Here is a 19,883-nt window from a genome sequence, read left to right on the forward strand (position 1 = left end):
TTTTAAGAAGTCGGGGACACTTTTGTTAAAGGCTAAACAAACAAACTGCTCCAGGTTTCACACTCAGGAAGAGCTGAATAATATTTAAGACAAACAAATATGTAGTTTATTTAAGGGTTATTCACCCAGGTTTGCATTGTGTCCACATTTCTGATCCACTTCAGACATGAGAGATCAAAGCAGCCGGGATTAAACCCTAAAACATAAAACGCTGCTAGATTTTGATCCTTAGAGTCAACTTGCATTAAATTACAGAGCCTATATTTCCAGTCTGACACCTTGTGAGCGTACGACTGTACGACTGTATGTTACACTCTATGAGTAATGCAGCTTCACAAAGGCATTCAGATCCAGTCCAACCTTTAAAACGCTCTGTGGGCAGGATTCTTAATCCCAGCTATAATTCACAAAAGGAACAAAACAATGTGCTGTTACAGTACTTTCACTTTACGTTTTCACTGTCACTCAGGCTGATGTGCCAGGCTGAAACCCTGTAACACAAAACATTGCTGGTTTTCAATCCTTACAGTCAACATGCATCAATAAAGCTAAAAAATAAAGTAGTTTATATACCTATCACTAAAATAGAGTGCCTACTTCATCAAAATCAAATACAGAACTAGTGCTGGGAGGTATGGCGTACCAAATGTACCATTTGGTATACCGTCTTTGATCCCTTATATGGTATGGATTTTTCATATACCGCCGTACCATAACATAGTTAACATTAACAGCTGTAAGCTTCAGTGGGCAGCAGATCATATAATATTGTTTGCCACTAAAATATCGCGCTATGGAGCGTCATTCAGATTAGATACAGCTCGCAGGTAGCATTTGCTTGACAGTGTTAACAGATAAGAGAGGTTTCCTCAATATGGTGAAAACAGATGGAGGATGAAGAGAGGGAGACCAAATATGCACCCGAGGAACCTGCCAAAGAAATGAGGCGTGTGGGCAGTTTAGAACAAACTAAAACATTATCTGAGCCACGGCTGTTGCAAACAACGACATTACGAATGCAGTAACAATCCACATACGCAAGGACACGATTCCTCTATAGACAGTCGAGTAAGAAGCTTTCAGAGCGATAATTAAAACTCTGGATTCCAGGTTTGTCTTACAGGGTGAAAATACTTCAGGTCAGTCGCTAAACCAACGTTATAAGTGAACTGGAAGTGGAGAGATTTAAAGTCGTCCAGTTTTCTACAACAGACCTGTGGTCAAGTTGTACAGTGGAGTTTACAAACGTGGTTTTATCTGTTCAAGGGAAAGTTCAGGGTAATTGTACAATACTTAAATATTAAATAAACAATAACAATTGTATTTATTGCGACTGTTTCACGTGTACTGATTCCACCATATATTGTGACATTTTGTGGGGCCGAGCAAAACTTATAGTCCTCAAAACCTTCATTATATACATGCTGAAATTAAAACTTTATATATTATGTATTTATGACAGTAGAATCAGCCACTGACATACAAAAAGTCCCAGTCATACAAAAATAAAACATACCGTGATGTACCATGAAACCGCCCAGCCCTATACAGAACCTTCTAGATCTTTCAGAATAAAAGATTTGCATAAATGTGCTGCATAAATGTGGACCAAAATCTCAGAATTCATTGAAGAAAAAAATTAGGCTGATCTGAAAGTAAACGTCCCAGTATAAGTATCAGCAAAGAGGGTATAAATCTGTTTCCTAAAGTTACAAAGATAGAACCCAAGGAACCAAAAATGCTCAAAAGTAGGCTGGGGGTCCGGGGGTTAGAACAGTTTGCATTAAAAGTTCTTTAGATGATCTGTTTTAAGTTAGTCCACAGCAGAGCGGGTTACAGTTAAAGAAAAATGTGAATGAAAAGTGTAAATCAGGTCTAATTTGATACAGATTTAAAGTTTTCATACAAAAACCCGAATTTAGGTTAGGTTTTATACACGATAGAAGCAAATTAGGGTTTTGTTTAGAATTTTGAACATTACCATCACTTTCCCTGCTGCGAAATCATATTTAGGTCATACAGAAACATAATACAGTCTATTCTGTTTAATATTCAGCCACTCTACTAATCCGAATATTCATAATAAAAACAGCAGCGGAGCATTTACAGAATCCTGGGTACGACAGAACACCCCTTCTCCACCATTCGTGCCCTAAAAAGCTTTTGCTGAATGAAGGACAAAAAAGCCTGTAAGAAATAATCCTGCCTGCTCAGGTCCCAGGATCTAACACATAAGCTACACTGTGCCATGCCAAAAGACATATGCATCTTTAAAGAAAAAGCCTTGGCACAGACGCCCATTGGCAGCGAACCCTGCCTCCACGCTCACTCCAAAAGTACTGTGTTCCCCGAGAGCATAAGCCCCTGCCCTGCATTGTGCCCTCTTTCCTGTGGCCCTCTGAACACTCTAAGTATTACAAGCGACGTCGTGAACCCTCCTCTATTCAGTCCATTCAGCGTCTCCCCCCTGCATCTCTCTAAATACATGCATACTTTCAACCCGAGCTGTGGAGAGGCGACAGGGAGATGGGAACAATGCCGGCCTTTCAGTCTGACCGAGGCCGAGAGAGAGAGGAAGAGAGGGGAAGAGAGAGGGAATGGGCGCTGGTGTGTGGGATCCCGGTCAATATTTACGGCACGTTTGGAAGTGGGCAGCCTCATCGGGAGAAGGCCGTGCTCATGGTCCGGCTGTGGAAGTTTATTTAGAGACTTCTCACTCTGTCCTCTGTCATTTTGAAACACTTGTGGGTTGATTAAGCTCGATTAACTGTGAGATCATGCGTTAAATGAATTTTCAATAAAAATACTGTCTGTAAACGCCAGACCGTCCGATAGCACCGCTAAGATCCCAACCCTGGATCTCTGAAGCCACCAGAGCGACCTGTATTTATAATAATATAAAGAACAAATATTTCTCTTATAGCAGGTAGTAATTTATCTTTAAACAAGACACTATGAAGCTGCTCACATATTAAAACAATCGTGTAGTGTTGGCACATGGTGCAGCCACACTAGGAAAAATTTATTTTTAGAATAGAATTATTTTTAATTATTAAATCATTATTTCAATTGACCTAGGCAACTGTAATATATAAAATCTCTTTACTTTATTCGAAATATATATTTTTTTTTACATATTACAGCTGGTACACCACACAAATAAAAACAGTAGGTGTCCGGTAATTAAAATCCATGAGAAAAATTCTATTCAATGTATACATATTGATTTTATAATTAAAAATCATTCAAAAATATATATTTCTACCTACACTGATCAACAATACATAGGAGCGCTTAACTAGAACTAAAACTTACACCGATCAGACATAACATTATGACCACCTTCCTAATATTGTGTTGGTCCCCTTTTGCAGCCCTGACCCGTCGAGCCATGGACTCCACTAGACCCCTAAAGGTGTGCTGTGGTATCTGGCACTTTAACTCCTGTAAGTTGCAAGGTGGGGCTTCCATGGATCGGACTTGTTTGTCAGATGCTCAGTTGGATTGAGATCTGGGGAATTTCCTTGGACCACTTTTGATAGATACTGACCACTGCAGACCGGGAACACCCCACAAGAGCTGCAGTTTCTAGCCATTACAATTTGGACCTTGTCAAACTAACAGGTGCCGTGATGAAGAGATAATCAGTGTTATTCACTTCACCTGTCAGTGTTCATAATGTTATGCCTGGTCAGTCTACGTTAAAAGCAACGTCCTGAATCAACAGATCCAGTTTTATTTTCTTACAAATTATAATAACGTCATGCTATAGTGCATACATATTGGATAGAACCACCATAGGATATTTTCCTGCAAGAACTCTTGCACAAGCCACATTTATGTTTGTTTGTTTTGTTTTTTTTCTAACAGGGCAAATTTAGCACATACACAGTAAGTGTAAATCGAAATGTGCAGAAAGTAAAATGTTCATGTAGGAATTTGACCGGGGTGTAGTAAAACAATTTTTTGTTGATTTCCCCTCAGGATGAATGAAGTATCTATTTGTCTGTCTGTCTATTTCTATATCTATCTGTCTGTCTGTCTGTCTGTATATTTCTATATCTATTTATCTCTCTATCTAGACTGATCAGCAGTACGTAGAACTGCTTAACTAAAACTAAAACGTACTTTAAAAGCGACACCCTGAATCAAAAGCTCCACAATTTATGTGACTCTTACAAAAATGTGACAGAAATTAATGGGAACATTTTAAAAATGTCAAATGCAGCTTAAACGCAGAAGTATAAATGATGAAGGCCGTAGATATAGCATGCACGTCTGATGAAACTGAGAACTTGAGGAGGGTGAACTATAGGTCTGAGTTCACGTCCATATAACATTCATGCTCAGATCTTCCTCTTTAGTTTATGTCATGTTAAGTAAGGTCATAAATATATACACATACATAAATAATAAATAAATACACATTTTCTGTACATTGATTTGTGGATAAAACACTAGAATATGTCAGTCTGGTCGGTGTTAATCATGAGAATGAAGTTACTAAGCGTCTCAAAATCACTCCTGGATTACAGGGTCTGACATAAAGAATAAAATATCCAGAGCTAAAAAATACACTTACACATAACCTAAACTTTTCTATCATGGCGTCCTAGTGCACGATGCGCTGGTGTTATGATAAATGGATTTATCATGTCAGCAGGACTGGATGAATCTTAAATATCTGAAATAATTTTTAGACCCACAAATCTATTACGTCATGCACACATAAAACCAGACATAAATCATTACACTCGCCATTCAAGCAGGTTTAAAATTACCTGATAATAATAAATGCACTTTTTTTATCTATGTATCTGCATCCCTGACTTGGCACAGTTTTACACCTTCCTTATTGTATTTAGGTTTGGGACCAGTACTGAGAGCGCACTGACAGTGCAAAGTGCACCTCCTAATGACCTGGCTGTTCGGTCACCCCCAAAAGACACGGCTAACCATGTCTGTAGGTGTCAGACTGTCCGACAGCATCCCTAAGATCCGAACCCAGGATCTCAGAAGTAGTAGACTAGCGTATTTTACGTCTGCACCACCCAAGCGCCCTGTACTTATAATAATCTAATCAACACATATTTGTTTTACAGCTTTTAAAAGATAGTAATTCATCTTGAAACAAGATATTATATCACATATTAATTACTGTAGTGTTTAAATCATCAGATGGTGCAACCACACTCGGAAAAAAAAAAAAATAATTTGAATTATTTTTCATTATTAAATCAACGTTTAAATTATTTTAGTATATACATCCAATAGGCTTTTAAAAATAATTTTAAAAAATATTTTAGATATAATTTATATAATAATTAGATCATTTTAAAATTCACGAATCATACCAGTACAATCATAATTTAAATAATAAATCTATTTAATTTTTAATGTGGAAGATTTTTGATCTTTGTTTTTTTACCACATAAGGTTACAATTTATTGACAAAAGTGTTTATTTTTATTTTATTTCATTTAAAATATTACTTTTAAAAGCTACTTTTAATGTATTTATATTGCATCGAGCAATAACAAAAAATAAAAAATAATACATTATAAATTATAAAAAAAATATATAACAACTTAATGGTCGAACAGCTGCGCAATAGGATATTTTCCTGCAAAATCTTGCAATAATTAAAACAAATAATAAATTATTAAAAAAATTATAACAACATGATGATTGGACAGTTGCGCTATAAAATATTTTTGGATCGTAGGCATTTTTATTTATTTGCTTAATTTAATATTAAAATTAATACACCGTATAATAATATAATAACAAGCCACATTTATGGGTTTTTTTTACAGGGCAAATTTAGCACATAAACAGTAACTGTAAACTGAAATGTGCACAAAGTAAAACCTTCATGGTAATGTGTGAACTAAAACAAATAATAATAATAATAAATAAATAACAATGTAGAATTTGACTGGGGTGTTTAAACTTTTGCACTTTTTTGCAAGACTGTACGAAGTGGATCAGACGTGATAAAAAGGGAAAGCAGCTGCAGTCCTCCAGCACTCGCTCATGTGAGACTAATCCCGGCCAGGCCGGGACTCAACTTTTAACTCCCAGTTCAGCCACTGCGCTTCGGTGCTTCGGTGCCTGTGCAGCTCCAGTCTGGGCTTCATTGTATTTTATCCCTGATACCATCACAGCACTAAACTTCAATCAAAACCTTTTTTAAACACAGTATCATTAAAAAAACTGTTTTTTTGCTCGTGAAATGTTTTTATTTCATATACAAGAACATGTTCCTTTTACTACAGATTAAATATTTCCTTTTGAGGAACGTCAAAGTCAAATCCCTGCCTGTCTTCTAGTTGTTGTACTTCTCCAGCCTGTATCCCGATATCCCGCAGTCATTTGTGTTATAATTTAACTTCAGACGCTTTAAAAAATTCATACAGTGATTATTAATGCATAGCTCAGCGCCCCTCCAGCTCCCTCCTATAGAATAACAGGCTCTGATCCGGGAACAGCCACAGAGCTCGTCGACTCTGGTTCAATAAAAGAATATTAACACAGGATGTTAACTCAGTTTTTACAGCTGTGAGTTTTATTAGAAACAGAAAAACACCAGCGTTTGGTGCATCAGCTTATATATAGCAAATATTTCACTCAGATATGTTCAGGCCGGGACGCAGCGTAAGAAACTGTGAGGCTAAACGCCGGCCTCTGACTTATCGGCTGCATATTTAACATGTAATGTAAGTACTCGAGTACTCAGAAATACAACAAGCGCACTTTTGTTTATCAGTAAAAAGAAAGACGAGACAAACGTACAGCAAAGTTGTTCGTCCGGTTCTTTCACTGCATGCCAGGCGATCGTAGCATTGAACCAATATTTTGTGTGTCATTATCTGAGTAAAGCTAGTGACGTTTGTACCCGATTCCTTTCCTTTTCATTCTTTTAAAACACTTGTCTTAATGTGGATACATTTACACTCTTTTCATTTAAATTTAGATATTTTAGGCCTTTTTCGCATCACAAACTCATCAAAGAACATGTCAGGTATTGCGACATGCCTGATCACATCTGTAATAAGTCATTAAATTATAATAAACGATAATTTAGTCAAATAAGGTGTTATTTCAAATATAGAGCACAATTTTAAGGTTAAAACTAATAACATGTAATGAATTACCAACAATGAAGCAGATTTACAATTCTAAAATGTTTGAAAAACCTTCAAAACTTGGTTTTAAACTAGGCCGTGCATATAAAATTAAAATCAACTTCACGACAGCTGCAATTGCCTGACAAGTTTTGAGTGGGATAATAGCTTATAATATTTTAAAAGCAGTAGAATTCCTGGTGAAAGCTAAATAAATAATAACACAAATTACATTTGTAGCTACTAAATGCATTAGGTATACATTTTAAGCTTTCATAGATGAAATGTCTGAATGTCTGAAAACATTTTAAAACTTGGTTTTAAACTAGGCTGTGCACAAAGAAAATATAATTAAAATCAGTTTTATGACAGCTGCATTGCATTGCATGTCGCTCTAAAGATCAATTTTTGAGTGGAAATAAAAGATCAAGTTTTGAGTGGAATAAATAGCTTGTAATGTTTTAAAAACAGTAAATTTTCTGTTCAAAGCTAAATAAGAAACAACACAAATTACGTTTCTAGATACTAAATGCATTTCATATTAATGTTAAGCTTTCTTAATTACTTTCAATGATTTATTTTTATCCCTAATGTCTCATGGACCCTTATTCCTACACTCTTACATAAAGTAAAAGTGGTGGGACAATTTGCTAAGTGTTTGTGTGCAGGAGGGCAGTGGGAGCTCTAAAACTGTACAGGCGACGTCAAAACACCAGCAAGTTACACAAAATGAACTTATTATCCCTCTTGTTTTTATATAAAACTGCTGTGAACCTAGTACACACACTTTGTGAATGAAAGCAGCAGCATTATTAAGTTTTAAGTAAAATAAAAATAATAAGAATGTGGGCTTTGCTTTAGGTCACATGGTAAAATAAATGTCAAATATTGATTCTGAGGCCTGATCACATCTGCAATAAGTCATTAAACTAATACAATAGGTAATTTAGTCAAATAAAGTTTAGTATTTAAATATAGAGCCACAAATTTAAGTTTTAAACTCATAAAGTGCAATGAATTACCCCCAATGAGGCAGATTGAACAATCCTGAAATCATTGGTTTTAAACTAGGCCGTGCATTTAAAATATAATTAAAATCAGTTTTACGACAGCTGCATTTGCCTGTCGCTCCAAAGACCAAGTTTATTCCAAGTTTTGATTGGAACAAATAGCTTGTAATGTTTTAAAAGCAGTAAATTTTTTGTTAAAAACTAAATAAAAAACAACACAAATTACGTTTTTAGCTACTAAATGCATTTTGTATTAATGTTAAGCTTTCTTAATTACTTTAAATGATTTATTTTTATCCCCTAATGTCTCATACACCCTTATTCCTACACTCCTACAAGTAAAAGCAAAGTGGTGGGAAAATTTGCTAAGTGTTTGTGTGCAGGAGGGCAGTGGGAGCTCTAAAAACTGTATAGGCGACGTCAAAACACCAGCAAGTTACACAAAATAAACTTATTATCACTCTGGTGTGAACTGCTGTGACCTAGTACACGCCCTCTGTGAATGAAAGCAGCAGCATTATTAAGTTTTAAATAAAATAAAAAAATTAAAAGCAGTTTTACGACAGCTGCATTGCCTGTCGCTCTGAAGATCAATTTTAACAAGTTTTGAGTGGGATAATAGCTTATAATATTTTAAAAGCATTAAAATTTCTGTTAAAAGCTGAATAAATAATAAAATAATTAAGTTTCTAGCTACAAAATGCATTTCGTATGAATTTTAAGTTTTCTTAATTACTTTTAATTATTTATTTTTATCTCCTAATGTCTCATACACCCTTATTCTTACACTCTTGCGTAGACTAAAAGGAAAAGTACAATTTGCTAAGTGGTTGTGTTCAGGAGGGCAGTAGGAGCACTAAAACTGTACAGGCAACGTTAAAACATCAGCAAGTTACACAAAATGAACTTATTATCACTCTGGTTTGGATATAAAACTGCAGTGAACCTAGTACACACCCTTTTGTGAATGAAAGCAGGAGCATTATTAAGATTACAGTCAAATAAAAATATTACGTTTTAAATAAAATAAAAATGATAAGAATGTGGTGGTGTGGGGCTTCGCTTTAGGTCACATGGTAAAAGCTTTATTCTCACAAATATTGCCACAAAAATGATAAATTCTTCAATACTTTTACATTTACAGTTAATCAGACTAGTCCACACAACAGACGGGTGCCGAGCACAAGTGACTTTAGTAGAAAAACTTTACTGCAAACAACAAGCACAACATTTCACAGCAAAGTTAGACAATACTGAATCCTTCTTAGGATTAATCAAACAATTAGTGTTACGACTGCAAGAGTTGAGTTTAATCCTCGTGAAAGTATAACCTCTGTATTCAGGCCCCTCCGCCACGGTGAATCGCAGCCAGTTGGGCCAAGACTTGGACCGAGTAAAATCATATTCATTCATTTTCTCGGCGCAGCATGGTGTTGGGAATGGGACCGGGCCACGGAAACTAAGGAGAAAAAGGGGAGGAATGAGGGAGGGCGAGTGTGGAAGGAGTGCCTTCTAGCCTCCTTCACACGGTACCTCTCAAGCATGGGAAAAGTCCGAGCGAATCCCTTCAAATCGCGGTGGAAATCGGCAGAGTAATTAAGCACTCAGCGATTCAGCTCAGAGGTGTGAAAAGGGAAAAGCCAGCACCTGGTGAGCAGCGAGAAGCTGGAAATAAAGTGCAAATCAAGAACATTTGGATAAATAATAGGTTTGGAAGACGCCAGATCATTAACAGCGAGAACTGGCTAAATAATTCCAGACTGAATACATTTTATTGCTAGTGTTAAAACAAATGGTTCTGGCTTTACTGTTCACAAACAAATTGCAAACAGCCTCCATTCTCTTCCCAAAGTTGTTTATTTCATTTAAAGACAATAAGGACAAGCTAAAACTTGTTTTACCCAGAATAGAAATGATACCTCTGCTCAGAGGAAAGGTTAAAAGTTTAGATAGGATATCTTTAACTCGATTGTACTTCAGTATGAAGATTAAACACTCTGACTGTTATGCAAATACCGTTATTTATTATCATTAGCATGCTGTACCTTTGCTTTTTTAAGCTACTGTACTTGCCAGCACATCTGGAGTAAATTGCTGCTTTTTTTTTGTTCAACGGGGCCGCCAGTCAAATGGGCCCGAAAAATGCAGACTCTAATGAAAGTGTGTCGATCAGCATAATGTATCAGATTAAACTTGACTTTGCATCGCACTGTTTGAACAAAGTGGAGCATAAATAAACACCAGGCTCCAAGCAGCGTGCATGAATATCCATGCACCGAGACATACTACAGTGTACAGTACAGTACAGGCAACTTACAGCCCTGTAATACGCCGCTGACCGGGTAAAAGTCAAGAATTATAAGGAATGCTTGTGTATTTATTCTGGAAAACATGTTTTTTAAATTAATATTATAATATGAATATAATTAATTCTGTTTCTTTTGTTAAATATGTGAATATGTAAGAAACTATGTAAGCAACCATAAACAGTATTAAAAGTGAACTTAGTTTACACAAAGTACCCCCCTAGTCCTTTATTATACAGTGAAACTGTAACCAACATTAAAATATACTAAGATCTCAGCACGTTATAAGATTTGCATGTAATAAAATTGGATAAAATGAAGTGTTTTTGTCGTTTAATACTAATATGGAAAATATTAATAATAATACTGTCCCACTGTTAAAAATTTTATTTTTTCCTACTTTAAACATTAAAAATAGTATTTAGTTCTACTAATAGGACTATAGTTTTACTGGAGATCCTAAATAAATTCTGCATGATTACTTATATTTATATACATAAATGTATAGTACAGTTATACTACATAAAGTAAAACTTCTCCTATAATAAATTTTAAACATTTGAACATGAAAAGCTTTATGTTAATAACTTTTAATGAGTCAAATCTTAGCCAGAAGTTTCCTCACACTTGCACAAGCCTGTAAAACACAATTAAAATACACCTACACGATTGCTTTATTATTTAAAATATAAATATTTTTACTATTTTTAATGAATAGATTGTTTTGTTTCTCGTCAAACACACATTCAAACACATACACATTTTATTAAATGCCAACTCGTGTAGCAGGTCATGTCTTATAGAATGAGTCCTACATAAGTTTAAGTTATTATTTCTTCATACTGTATGTTAATCTCTGACTCCTGTTATTGCAGGCATTGAGTTTTGCGCCTGTGTCGGTGATTTGCGCTCATACGTTACCAAAAGAAGAAAAACTACCTGCAAATGAGGCACAAATGGAGTGTAAAGGCTGTATTTCTTTATTTCTGAGAGTTTTTAAAGTTAAGTTAATATTTAGAAAAAAAAACTATACATGACTCGTTATTTAAAAAGATTTTTTTCGTCTAGAAGTCCAGAAAACTGGAAATATTTCTAGATCCACAGACGTGTCAGCATATTTCACAGTCGTGTCATTTGAGGACAGTGTCTATGGAGATCTATATGCTAATAAATGTGCTGTTATGTATATATACGTGTAGAAACATCTATAAATATAAAATACGCAGTTGTTCGCAAAAATAAGCCAAAGGTTCCGGTTGCAATAAATTATAGCTTTTCTTTTTCGTGCTTTAGTAGGACTTTCTGTCTTTATTATAAAGATATTAAGTTTGTTACCACATGATTACGCACAGACACGTTTTAACTAATTCAGAAGTTTAATTTAATCCAAATCAGCCGTAAATTCTAGAATTATTAACGCTTGAATTCTACAAGCTGCAAAAATGTCAACTTGACCATGTGTTAAATATTTCCAATTCATCAGATTTTTTCAAGTTTAAATGCTTTTGTATTTTCTTCTTGAATGCTAAATTTATTTTAAGCAAATGTGTCACTGCAATCAAGCACAGGTCCTATTTTTCCACTTACTGCTTGATTAAAACAGGCCTACAGCTTCTAATTAGACAGGTAACGTCGCATGTTAGGGACCGTCTTCAAACGCACACACTGATTATTCACAAACATAATGTAAAAAAATAATGTCATTTACACCTATAGGCCTGAATTATATTCCTAAAACTAATTTTACACACTGAGTACATGTCAAAAGCATCTAACTCACTCGTGGATTCTGGTTTACCTGATGTGTTTTGAGTTTTACGTTTTATAACTGTAATATGAATTACACACACGCCCTATAACATCGTACGTACTTAGAAGTGTCTATTAAACACAATAGACCTGATGGTCTGATGTGGATCGTTGCTAAACTGTGAAATCATGGGCCACAGAAGGAAAAGCAAATGCACTGGTAAATTGTAATGCTAAATACGCACTTCATAGTGTGTGTCAGCGAATCTGCGATGTTTTATAGAGGTAAACCATGGTCAGTGCAAACACGAAAACACGCTAGACTGTCCAGTTAACCCCAACACGATTCAATTCCCCTTTCAAAGTGTTCAAACGTGAGGTTGGTTTGGTCTGGACTTATATATATATATATACTCTGCAGGCGCACTAGTGCAGCAGCTTTCAACATGCACCCAGATCCAACAAGAAACAGTATTTTCCATCTCAATGTTTAAATCTCCAAGTTCCCGCGATGAGTTCCAATTCTTCCCTGTGCAGAGTGAAAATCCAGCAGAGCAAAAACAAGTAAAAGCCGGCTTACCTGGGATTTGTGCGGTTCCAGTAGACGGCGTAGCGGTCGGCCGTCACCTTGGAGCTGGGCTCCTGGCTGAGCACACACATCCAGAGTACGAAGCAGACGAACAGCAGCATTTCCAACTGCAGCATCACTACAATCAAGATCTGCGTTTATTCCTTCCTTTAAAAACAGGCAGTGATGCTGGATGATCGAGTCGGTTCCCTTTTGTCCCCCTTCGATCCTGTTTCAGATCAGTTTTATTTACATCGGTGGCCTCGGCGTCCTCGGTGCGCACTCGGTTCCGTATGAACACAAACAAAGCCAGTTAAAGCGAGCTGGAAAACGTCCGGGAGCTGGTTTAGAAACTTAATCTGGGTCCGTGGAGCTTAAAGACTTGTGAAAATATCCGGCAGATTGTTAATAAACCTGGACACGGATCAGTTCGAGCGTTAAACGTTGGCGCTGTTTAAGTTGATCGGACCCAACATCACTCCCAGTAGCCCACAGCGCACACACCTTCACTCACTGACAGCTGTTTGAATGGGGAAACTGGTTTGGGAGGAGAAAAAATAAATAAAAACCATTAAAGCATGGTTTAGTTTTAGTCCAGCGAGTCCGACAACAAAAGTCAAGCGATCTTCTCCTGCAGAATATCTCAAACCAATCGCGTCCGCCTCGCTGGAAAGACAAAATCTCAGCGCATCTGAGGAGAAGGAAGCTCGTGTCGCGCAACGCCGGTGCTCCGGTGCCAACTTTTAAACCACCATTCTCCGTTCAGACCCAAGGTCGTCTGAGCTCGCCTGCGCACCCTAAAAAAACCAAAACACAAAATAAAAGTGAAAAGTGGCACGGAGGAGATGGGGAGGAGCCGCTCGGTACGCGTGAGAATCTATCAGCTCCGATCACGCCTGCGATCCGAATGCCATTCCTGCGCGTCATGCTAATCAGCGGCCGCGCACAAGCCGAGAGAGAGAAGCGATCCGGAGTACTGGGGAGGAGGGGGGGAGGAGGGGGTTCGGGCTAAGCGCGTTCACGTGTGTGTGTGTGTGTGTGTGTGTGTGTGTGCGCGCGCGACCGAGCGAGAGTGGCGCGTGTGTGCACGCGCGACAGAGCGAATTTCTTCGCGTGTGCGCGCCACTCTGTGTGTGTGTGTGTGTGTGTGTGTGTGTTAGTGTGTGTGTGTGTGTGTGTGTGTAAGTAAGTATTTGGGGGGGGTCAGCTGGATAAGCGGATGAGTGGAGTCAGTTTCAGGAGGACAAAGAAACAGCGTTATTGGTGCAGGAGGAAAACAGAAGCGAGACGGATTTCCTCGCTAACCTTGACATAATTCAATTAATAAAAGCTAACAGTGCTGCTAGCTGCAAGCTAAACTGAGAGAGAGAGAGAGAGAGAGAGAGGGTGTTAGGGGGCAGAGATGCACCGAGTGCTGCATAAATCTTCCTGAATATTTCTTCTAACAGTCTAAGAAATGAATTCACAACCAACCCTCAGTGCCAAATAGTGGGCACACACTGTTGGGCCCTTAAACAAGGCCCTTAACCCTGTCTGCTCCAGCGCTCAGACTCCAGTTAGGGCTACATAGAAAACACATTTTATTGTGCTGTACACGTGTAGATGTATATATGACAAATATAGTCATTCCTCAGTCCTCGTTCTACTCATCATGCAATATTTATTACACGTCACTTTACTATGTAATAATTTAATTACTATTAAGTCTAAATTAATACTGAAAATACACCTTCTGTATAGTCATTACAGTTATCAGTTATCTATTATATGTAAAGTACAAGAACTACTCAGTTCTAGTTTTTCTATCTGTCTGTCTGTTTGTCTATCTATATATAATCTATCTATCTATCTATCTATCTATCTATCTATCTATCTATCTATCTATCTATCTATCTATCTATGTCTGTATGTCTGTCTATCTATCTATCTATCTATGTCTGTATGTCTGTCTATCTATCTATCTATCTATCTATCTATCTATCTATCTATCTATCTATCTATCTATCTATCTATCTATGTCTGTATGTCTGTCTATCTATCTATCTATCTATCTATCTATCTATCTATCTATCTATCTATGTCTGTATGTCTGTCTATCTATCTATCTATCTATCTATCTATCTATCTATCTATCTATCTATCTATCTATCTATCTATCTATCTATGTCTGTATGTCTATCTATCTATCTATCTATCTATCTATCTATCTATCTATCTATCTATCTATCTATCTATGTCTGTATGTCTGTCTATCTATCTATCTATCTATCTATCTATCTATCTATCTATCTATCTATCTATCTATCTATCTATCTATGTCTGTATGTCTATCTATCTATCTATCTATCTATCTATCTATCTATCTATCTATCTATGTCTGTATGTCTATCTATCTATCTATCTATCTATCTATCTATCTATCTATCTATGTCTGTATGTCTGTCTATCTATCTATCTATCTATCTATCTATCTATCTATCTATCTATCTATCTATGTCTGTATGTCTATCTATCTATCTATCTATCTATCTATCTATCTATCTATCTATGTCTGTATGTCTGTCTATCTATCTATCTATCTATCTATCTATCTATCTATCTATCTATCTATCTATCTATCTATCTATCTATCTATCTATGTCTGTATGTCTATCTATCTATCTATCTATCTATCTATCTATCTATCTATCTATCTATCTATCTATCTATCTATCTATCTATGTCTGTATGTCTGTCTATCTATCTATCTGTATGTCTGCTTATCTGTCTGTCTGTCTGTCTGTCTGTCTATGAATCTATAATCTGTCTGTCTGTCTATCTATCTATATATCTATCATCTATCTATTTCTATCTGTCTGTCTGTTTGTCTGCCTGTCTATCTATCTATAATCTATCTGTCTGTCTGTCTGTCTATCTGTCTATCTATCAGTCTGTCTATATGTCTTTTTTATCTGTCTGTCTGTCTGTCTGTCTGTCTGTCTGTCTGTCTATCTATCAGTCTGTCTATATGTCTTTTTTATCTGTCTGTCTGTCTGTCTGTCTGTCTGTCTGTCTGTCTAGCTATCTATCTGGGTTTGATTCCCAGGTGGAGCGGTCCGGGTCCTTTCTGTGTGGAGTTTGCATGTTCTCCCTGTGTCTGTGTGGGTTTCCTCTGGGAGCTCCGGTTTCCTCAGACAGTCCAAAGACGTGCAGCCAGGTTACATTGGAGATACTAAAGTTGTTTTAAGTGTGTGTGTGTGTGTGTGTGGTGTGTGTGTGTGTGTGTGTGTGTGTTTGCCCTGTGATAAACTGGCGACCTGTCCAGGGTGTTTCCTACCTTTCGCCCAGTAAATTGTAATCCCTGAGACCCTGAATCAGATCGGATCTCATTATGTTACAGTAACCACATTCATCACAGTGGGTCTGTTGGCACCTGAAAACACTTGGCACGGGGCAGAAATCCACTCCGGAGAGCTGGGCAATCCACAAGATAGTACACAAGCGCTTACTTACTCTAAACCTAGGGGCAGTTTAGAGCAGCTGGTCTAAATTATATAGCAAGAAGTATGTGGACGCCTCTACTTATTATCAGCAACAGGTGAACAAAATCAGTTAGCCTGTATAAAATAATATGCTAAATATGCTTTTAACACTTCCTGTTCCAGTATGACTTTGCCTTCATGAGGACAGTGTTCATAAGGCTACATAACACCTACGTAAAGTTCTGATGATGATTAAATTATATAACGTTTACATTTGCGGCATTTAGCAGACGATTTATCCAAAGTGACTTACAATTGTGACTGAATACAACATGGCAGTGGTGGGGCTTTAACCGGCAACATGGCAGTGGTGGGGCTTTAACCGGCAACCTTCTGATTACTAGTCCTGTACCTTAACAGATGAGCTAACAATGCCCCATAACCCTATAACCTACATAAACATTTATAATGCATCAGAAAACATGAATTACTTAGAAGTTATGTCCATATAAGTGACATTATATGAATTATGTAGCTTTACGTAATTTTTTAGGATCAGTGTACATGAAGTAGGTGTACTTAGGTGTACTTTATCAGGTGATCAACCTTATGGTCACTTAATCAATATAATGGATCATTTCTACCCTGATGGGCGTGGCCTCATTTAGGATGATAATGATCCCATCGACAATGTTTAACAACATGAATGAAAATAATATAATAATATGAATAATATTCTGTGGCCTTTGTGGTCACCAGATCTCGACTAAGCTGAGCTAAAACCGCATTTTAAAGCCTGTAGGCTGCACTGCACATGCGCTGCTCTGCGGCCCCCTGCTGAGGTCATACGCTGCGAGTTATTTACAAGTCCACGTCTTACCACGTTTACTCATATAGCAAAAGCTTTAATTCAAAGTGTTTATAATTAAAACAGCATGAAATCTAAACATTCACCTGAGCAGTGAGGGGTTAAGGGCTTCGTTTAAGAGCTTCGTTTAAGGGTTTCGTTTAAGAGCTCTGTTATCGTCTCTCTGGCGGCTCTGGGACTCACAATCTTCTGATCGGTGCTACCTAACGAGAGAAATATGAGAACCCATCACAGAAAACATATCAGCAACGTTTATGGAAATATATCAGGGAGCGAATGTCCCAGTGTTACATTTACCCTACAGTGTTTATTTAAGGTCATCTGGGCAAAAATAAACAAGGAGAATTTAAACACTAGAGAACTTAAATCAACATGAAATTGTTTGCTGTGCTGGTTTAATGACAGTGGGAAAAAATTAGTGTAAATAAAGTGGCAGAAGTTAGAAGATAAATATACTGAAAAAACGCAGTAAGTTTTAACGCATGTTATTTTCCACTGTTTTTATAGCCTATAATTTTATTTATACATTTATTTATTTATTTATTTATTTATTTATTTATTTTCTCTTTCTTTCTTTCTTTCTTTCTTTCTTTCTTTTTTTCTTTCTTTCTTTCTTTCTTTCTTTCTTTCTTTCTTTCTTTCTTTCTTTCTTTCTCTCTCTCTCTCTCTCTCTCTCTCTCTCTCTCTCTCTCTCTCTCTCTCTCTTTCTTTCTTTCTTTTATTCATTTAGTTTCTTTCTTTCTTTTTGTTTATTTGTTTGTTTGTTTCCTTTTTTGTTTGTTTGTTTGTTTGTTTCTTTCATTTAGTTTTTGTTAGTTAGTTTATTTGTTTGTTAGTTAGTTAGTTTATTTATTTATTTATTTATTTATTTATTTATTTATTTATTTATTTCTTTCTTTCTTTCTTTCTTTGATTTTGTGTTTGTTTCTTTCTATTTTTTATTTTGTTTGTTTGTTTGTTAGTTAATTTGTTGATTTGTTTGTTTGTTTCTTTCTTTTTGTTTTTTTTTCTTTCTTGATCTTTCATTTTGTTTGTTTATGTCTTCCTTTCTTTCTTTTTGTTTTTTTTTGTTTCTTTCATTTTTTCTTTCTTTTGGTCCTTCATTTTGTTTGGTTTTCATTCTTTCTTTTAGTTAGTTAGTTTGTTTGTTTGTTTGTTTCTTTCTTTCTTTTATTCATTTGGTTTTTTTCTTTCTTTCTTTTTGTTTATTTGTTTGTTTGTTTCTTTTTTTGTTTGTTTCTTTCTTTCTTTCATTTTGTGTTTGTTTCTTTCTATTTTTTTCTTTCTTTCTTTCATTTTGTTTGTTTGTTGATTTGTTTGTTTGTTTCTTTTTTTTTTCTTTTTCTTTTTTGATCTTTTATTTTGTTTGTTTCTGTCTTCCTTTCTTTCTTTTTGTTTGTTTGCTTCTTTCATTTTTTTCTTTCTTTTGGTCTTTCATTTTGTTTATTTCTTTTTTTTTTCTTTTTTTTCTTTTTTCTCTGATGTTGAGGTGTCCGTGTACTTTCGACTATGGTATGCGTGTCTTTTGCCAGAAGCACACAAACTACCATGCTATTATCATGTCAGTACCACCGCTGAGCTGAGAATCATCCACCAATCAAATAATAGCCGGTCAGTCACCTGCCTTCTTTTATGTTCCTCCAAGCACCTCTGGAGATGATGCAGTGTGCCGGGCCTCGGGGCGCCGGTGGATGTTTACCTCCCCTAATTACAGCTTCCACCATCCCGACCACCTCCTCCACTGCTTTACTCCTTCACTGAAGGCGGCGGAAGCCAAGACGGGGGGCGTATGAGGTCATTACAGCGACGCTTTCACTCCAGCCTCTTCCCATCCACATCAACAGGCACTTCCTGCTGGGCTCAATACAGACCCCATACCGTCTTCATCTTGTCTCACCCGACAAAACACGCTGTTCTGTCTGTCTGCCTTTAACCCAGGGGCATCGCAACGCGCCGTCTGATTACTTTTTTATGTCGTATCATTTTCTGAGCAGGAGACGTGGAGAAACAAATGAAGCCGGCGGAGCTGGAATTACTCCCATTGATTGTTGCTGTAGAACGAAGAGAAGCAACAAAAGAGGAGGCGCCGATCAATTCTTAATGAAAATCAAATGTTTGCACCCAAGCAGCATTGAACGATTGTTTATAAATGTCTTCTAGTCGTCATCGTGTCGTAAAGATTGAGCACATGAAGAGTAAAATCTTTCAGTAGAATCTGAGACACTGGATGAAAGTATTGTGACGTTCATATTTTATAAGCAATTATATTCAATTCTTGAACCTCAAAATCATTTTACGGAGGATTTTGTGTTGTGCTGGAGCCTATCTTAGCTTTCCAATGGGCGCAAGGCACACAGTAACACCCTGGATGGGGCGCCAGTCCATCGCAGGGCAGACACACACTCACACACTCACAAACACACACACATACACACACACACACACACACACACACACACATTCACCTATAAGGCAATTTAGTATCTCCAGTTCACCTTGCTTGTATGTCTTTGGACTGTGGGAGGAAACCGGAGCTCCCGGAGGAAACTAACGCAGACACGGGGAGAACATGCAAACTCCGCACAGAAAGGAACCCAGATCGCACCACCTGGGGATCGAACCCAGGACCTTCTTGCTGTGAGGCAACAGTGCTACCCACTTAGCCACCGTGCCGCCCTCCCCCACTTCCATAAACAGTTGCTGCAAAGTTGGACGCATATAGTTACCTTCATATTATTGATTTATTACACCTGTTAGCACTTGCTGCCCAGAGGAAACGATTATTATACCACAG

General features: G+C 36.9%; 1 protein-coding gene across 2 annotated transcripts in view; it reads right to left on the reverse strand.

Moving 5' to 3' along the window:
- Positions 1–13,688, reverse strand: part of efna5b (ephrin-A5b) — a 153,206-nt gene extending 139,518 nt beyond the window's left edge. For both annotated transcript variants that reach the window (XM_062998869.1, XM_062998868.1), the window contains exon 1: positions 12,773–13,688. In XM_062998869.1, the coding sequence (XP_062854939.1) occupies positions 12,773–12,897 (125 nt within the window). In that variant the 5' untranslated portion in view covers positions 12,898–13,688. The remainder of the gene's footprint in view (positions 1–12,772) is intronic.
- Positions 13,689–19,883: the final 6,195 nt, after the last annotated feature.

The sequence above is a fragment of the Trichomycterus rosablanca genome, chromosome 7, assembly GCF_030014385.1.
Source record: "Trichomycterus rosablanca isolate fTriRos1 chromosome 7, fTriRos1.hap1, whole genome shotgun sequence".
NCBI classification, from domain to species: Eukaryota; Metazoa; Chordata; class Actinopteri; order Siluriformes; family Trichomycteridae; genus Trichomycterus; species Trichomycterus rosablanca.